This window comes from Salvia miltiorrhiza, unplaced genomic scaffold, assembly GCF_028751815.1.
Source record: "Salvia miltiorrhiza cultivar Shanhuang (shh) unplaced genomic scaffold, IMPLAD_Smil_shh original_scaffold_399, whole genome shotgun sequence".
Lineage (NCBI taxonomy): Eukaryota > Viridiplantae > Streptophyta > Magnoliopsida > Lamiales > Lamiaceae > Salvia > Salvia miltiorrhiza.
In genome coordinates, this window is record NW_026651541.1 from 48,286 (window position 1) to 54,224 (window position 5,939).

Here is a 5,939-nt window from a genome sequence, read left to right on the forward strand (position 1 = left end):
GATAATTATTGTTGCATCCTTCACTTATTAATAATAATAATAAAAAATCCAGTAATTATTTATGTTTAAAATTCAGCTATGATTCTAAATTGTATGTATACTATGCCTATTATTATTTTAGTTGTGCTTGTTAACTCGAGTGAGAAAAACCGCAATATAAATTATTGAGCCAGTCAATAATTTATATTTTCAGATTTATAATTGACTTAGCAAAGTCAAGTTAAAGTTGTTATTTTATATGCGATAGAGATTTTATTTCTATTAGTTACTTGAAAGTCGTGATTTAGTTCCGACTAATGAGAACGAGTTAAATTAGTTATTTAATTCGTAGAGATGTTACATCGAAGCATAGTTATTCAGCAAAACCTAGAACCAATTTTATAGATATGCGATGATACAAAGAAATTAGATTTTCAGATACAACTTTACACAATGACTGTAGGGAATTATTTACATCACCACTATTCCCTACTTACAATCAAAACCTATCACTATCACAAAACACTACAGCTACATACCTACAAGCATGCGGGAGATAACGTGTGAGAATAAAAAGAAGAAAAATGAGAGAAACCTACAAGCATGCGGGAGATAACGCGTGAGTGTAAAAAGAAGAAAAATGAGAGAAGACCAATCGGCTCCTCCCTTCAACTCAGCCAACCACCATCTCCAATCCTTTGACTTTACAGCCAACAACTCACTTATTAAAGCACCAGCCTAACACCTCATTCCTTCTCTCATACACCAACCACCAGAAAGGGAGATGAAGAGAAGTTAATTCATGCTGCCAACTGCCAAGTATCGAGAGGTGAGTCTTGGCCTAAGTTTTCTTCATTTCATACTTGGTTCTTTCTGCATTTGTTGAGGAAACAACATTTGCAAATTTCAGTTCCTTCCCCATTGAATTCAATAATAACAGCAGCCACCAACACAAACTCATGCAAGGTATATACTATCTCAGTACTCTTCATGCTACATGATTCACACCAATAAGCATATCTTCAGATTTAAATATTTAGAGTAAAGCATGAAGTGAATGGCATAACACTAGAATTTTTATGTGAGACAAGTACCTTAAGTTCAGTTTAGCAGATTGACTCTTGAACACAAACACCCAATACAGCAATATCATTTATGAGAATCATAGAATACTAGTTTCCAAGATATTTACTTTCACACCGAACTTAGAATTTTAAGGGGAATGGGGGGTATTTTACTGTACCTGATTCAATAAATCGAGAAGGGGGCGACTTGTCTGTTCCGTTGAACCAGAGGGCAGACGGCGGTGACTCTCTCGCCTGAGCTAAGAGGACTGAGGGTTTGGCTTTTTCCTCGTTCGTGTACGCGAGTGAAAAGGGGGGGAGCAACGGACGCCGCCCTGCCCTAATTAACTGCCCACCGGAGGATCGAGGAAGGAGACGCTGACTCCAGGCGCGACGGCGCAGTGAGCGAGCCCAGGCAGCTGCGGCGGCGATGTCGTCGAAGCCGAGAGAACCTACGGCTCGGCATTGCCCTTTATGTGCGACGGATTCAAAGTTCAGAGGGAGTGGTGTAATTGAGAAAAGAGGAGAGAAGAGAGATAGGAGAGTAGACGGTGGCGCCGTCTCGCCGGAGAAGAGCCACGGCTGCGACAATTTTGGAGAGAAGCTAGGGTTGATTCTCATGTAAGAGTGTGCTTCCTGAAATTATAAGAGATCGATAAGAAGAATAAAGATGGAGGGAGAGAGTCTGGCGAGAGGGGGAGGGGGCGAAGGAGGCACCGACCGGACGAGGCGTCGGATCGCCGGATTCCCAAGGTAGGCGACGCTGGTTTGAAACTCAGCGTGAGATGTGAAGAAGAGGCTGTTTTCAGCCGTTAATTTGAGAAGAGAGGGATGGGCCGATTTTGACTATTTCTTGGGCTAAAATTCTTTTGGAGTGGGAGTTATTTATGAGACTTGGGTTGATGCCATCTGCTTACCAATTCGGGCTGAAGTTATTTAATTATGATGGGCTGAAGTTATTTAAAACTCTTTAAGTGTTTCAAAATTATGATCTATGATTGGGCTGTCATTATTATTAAGTTAAGCTCGATTAATTACTAGTTCTGGATTTTATAATCGATGTAATCAGACTCAATTGTTTCTAATTATGGATTAAGTTAGAATGATGTTATTAATTGGAAAACGAGTTATAATACTCTAGGGTGAGCAGATTAATTAAGATCAATAATCCAACCTCATAAGACGAGTTTTAATCCTATAGTTTGGATTATTATTAGAATTTCTCAGATTATTGTCGCATAATAATAATTAAAGGAATATGAGCCATGCATATTTATTTTACGCATTCTCATTTATTTGAGAATTTTAATCGAGCTAAGGTTTGACCTTATGTTCTCGCATTCAAGGTTAAGCGAAAGAGTAAGAGCTAGTCAATGAATTACTGAACTGTAGCAAAGCTTCACTATCAGGTGGGCATTACTTTCATATATATCAAATGAGTTTAAATGTTCAAGCAAGTTATTTCATGACAAAATCTTTGAGTTAAAGTTATTTCAAGTATTGTCTTGCCATAAAATGTTTAAATTTTAGTATGATATCTATCTGCTTTGGCTTTGCCAATGATGCAATCGAATTCGGGTCCTGAGCAGTTGATAGCTATCCTGCCAGGACTAGTGTACACCAGTGACCGTGAGTCATCTAGCGGGTTGGCCGGTCAAGTGACCGTGAGAGGTGGCCACCTCTCCGGCACAAAGTTCCAGATATGATAGATTACAAGAGAACTTAGTCTGCAGACGAACTTTAAGAATCACAAATGAACTTAGTAAGCTTGGGCCTTTTTAGCGAAAAACTCCCTTGCTGTACTGTTTATGATGGCATGACAATTTACAGTTTTGAAGCATGTATTTTTATACTTAGGCATACGTGCCCACTGAGTACTTTTGTACTCAGCCCTGCATATATTTCTAAATGTGCAGGTTGAGTAGCTGCCGATGGTGATGAAGTGACGAGCGGGACTCTTTTGTCTTATTACGTATTAATGAACTCTAGGGATACATGTCTTCATACATGTAATCAGAACCTTATTCCGCTGCGTACTCAGAAGTTTTATGTTATTTTGGCTAAGTCGGAGTTACCCGAACTTACTAGTTATTTGAGTCTATACGACTAAACCTCCGTTATATTATAAATATCCCTTTTGTTAAAAATGATGAAATGCGATCTTTCCTTGTTTGATTATTCCCCTTTCTACCCCGCTTCTAATCTCCCTCCATTAGTCACGTTTTCCCCGGCTTAATTATCCTTCATTAGGGCCGGTCGTGACATCCACGCAGCATACTATTAACTTTCGCTTGCCTCCCAAACCGCTTCGCCGCCTCTCACAGTGCTTCTGTTTTTCATTGCCAATATTCAGGGACGTCTTCTAACTCTTTATATATCTTTCGCTCTGAGGACATGGCATCATTTAAGTGTGGGGGGGGGGGGGGGTTGTCTTGTTTTGATGAGTGCATGTTGTTTATGATGTGGATTTTGGGCGATTGGTCTCCCTATTCTTAACTTGTTCTTAGATGTTTGCTAATTTTTATGAATCTTTGGAAGAGATGGGTTTTTATGTGAATTTCGGGTTTGTGTTGATTGGTGGTTATTCTGGTTTTACTTTTGATATATGTATATTGTTTGTGCAAAGAATTATGAGTTTTGTTGAAACACTGTTGTAAGCAAGTGAAATGTGATTTTTCCAGTAGATGCTAGAGGGAGTGTTGTCATTGTGATTGCCTACGATCGTATCCTTATATGTGAAATGTTTGAATGCTGAATATGTTGACAGCTCTGAGTCTCTGCTCCTCTAGAAAATCTATGAGCATGGAAAACCACGTGAGAAGACTTTGGATTACATCCAAATGACTTTATTTCACGAATTATGGCTTAACTGTTGAAATCTAAGTGAATTGGTTTTAAGCACACAAAGTGTAAGAAAGGAAAAGTTGTGAAAATGAGATACTGATTATAAATGTGATCACATTAGAAAATTCACCTCTAGCGGAGAATTGGGTCTGATCGAATTATTTGCATTATTGTTGTGTTGCTTCTTAAACTTTAAGTTACTTGCATGATTTGAGAGATATGTGTTGATTCGAAAATTTTGAATTGGCTTGCTGAATGATTGGATGGAAATAATCATCGTGGAACGTTCTCTTCCTTGGATTCGTATTGATTTTGCTTGAGGACAAACAAAAGGCTAAGTGTGGGGGGTATGATTTATGCCTAATTGTTCTTATTTTGGGGGTTTGATTGTGCTAAGTCTGAGTTAATTGTTCTGGAATTTGGTGCGTTTATGAGTCCTTTTGATGCTTTGTAGAAGCTTTTGATAAAATAGGAGGAAGAATGCTAAGTTGGAGATTTTGGATCAGAAATTGCTTATTTGGGCTCAAAGTGGTGCCCAGCGCTGACACTTCCGCAGCGCTGACAAATCCCTCGCCAGCACTAACAACTCTCCCCAGAGCTGACCATATCCAGAGCTGCCTACTTCGCCAGAGCTGCCTACGTCGCCAGCGCTGCCTACGTCTCCAGAGCTGGAATTCACGCGCAAGGTCGCCAGCGCTGGTAATCACTCGCAAGGTCGCCAACACTGCTTCAGAGCTAGCAATCACTTGCCAGCGCTGTCGAGACTTGCCGAGCACCTTATCCTTTGCTGCAATCTCCTGTGCGCGCACGTATGTCTTGCCGACTCTCTTTTTTAGGCCCAGTTTTGCAAGGCCGTCTTGTTTGAATTGAGGTTGATGAAAGGCAGTCTATAAAAAGGGCTTAACTACGCTTAATCAGGATCATCTCAGCCTCCGGCACTAAAAACACTTTAGCGTTTTTATAGTTTCTAAGTTCTTTGAGTTTTCCGAGATTTTGTTTTAGTTAGCTTTCAATTTCTGTTTTGCTTCAATTTTCCGTTTCGAAGTTGTAATCAGTGACAGTGATTCGATTCTCGCGACGTTATTGGTATTTCTTATTTACGTTAACTTCTTTGAATTTGCATGAATTATGTTGAGTTTTCAATTTGCAATTTCGTTCTGTCAAATTAGATTAGAAGTTTTTATTTACAGTTATTTAAATTGTTAGCGTAGTAGCTTTTAATTCCCAGTAGCCTTTAGTTTATCTAATAATTCTGCCTAGGGTTTAATAGTTTATTTTCTAAGTTTAGTTTTAAGTTGAGTTTTCAATTCCAAGCATTAGTTTCATTTAATAATCGAACTTAAACTTTACTGCTTTCGTTGTGATACAATTCGGAGCCCTGTTGAATCTTCCTTGAGAGACGACTTGGGTTAGCTTACATACTACAATAGATCTCGTACGATTGCGAGTCAATCTAGCATAGTGTTTAAGTTGAGTCAGTCTACATGTTGAAGTTGAAATCATCGCCATCAGTACATTGAAATGATTCGATACAATCAGTGGTCTCGACTTCGGTTGTGCTTATAGGGTACTCTTGGAACAATCTTCCCATTTATTCTCTTGCTCTCTTGCTTCGGCTAAAGTATGATCTTTCAACAATATTTGGGCTTCAAGATTATGTGGTGTCATCATGGGTCTTCGTTCATCGAGCGTGTATCCTCCATCGCTAAAAGTTTGCTCAACCGCTACTATTGATATGAGAACCGCAAATATCTCTTTGGTTGTGATAGCGAGAATGGGGAATTGGACTTGCTCCATTGACCACCATTGCAATATGTCGACATCATTTGGACATGCATTACATCATTTGGACCTGCATTAAGTAAGCTCACTTAAGTATTCTTCTAGCTCAGATGGTGTGAGAAATGATGTAGAATATTTATAGGGGAAGATTAAGGTGAATTGGAATGGGGGGAGGGGGGGTATTTAAAATTTAAATTTTGAATTTTTTTAAAATAACTGTCGGTTTCACAAATTTTCAGAGAGGTGTTCCACAGTTTAATTTGAACCGTG

At 39.2% G+C, this 5,939-nt stretch overlaps 1 protein-coding gene across 1 annotated transcript; it reads right to left on the reverse strand.

Moving 5' to 3' along the window:
• Positions 1-352: 352 nt before the first annotated feature.
• Positions 353-1,884, reverse strand: LOC131004450 (uncharacterized). The gene is made up of 2 exons (XM_057931146.1): positions 1,223-1,884; positions 353-852 (listed from the first exon to the last, which is right to left on the reverse strand). The coding sequence occupies exons 1-2, from the start codon at positions 1,662-1,664 to the stop codon at positions 821-823; spliced, it is 474 nt and encodes a 157-aa protein (XP_057787129.1). The 5' UTR covers positions 1,665-1,884; the 3' UTR covers positions 353-820.
• Positions 1,885-5,939: the final 4,055 nt, after the last annotated feature.

What these genes read in the sequence shown, in the direction of transcription:
- LOC131004450 (XM_057931146.1), bottom strand. Translation starts at nt 1,664, where the DNA reads ATGAGAATCAACCCTAGCTTCTCTCCAAAATTGTCGCAGCCGTGGCTC. An exon ending in TTCTCGATTTATTGAATCAG is followed by an intron (nt 853 to 1,222) that starts GTACAGTAAAAT and finishes CAACAAATGCAG; the next exon opens with AAAGAACCAAGTATGAAATG.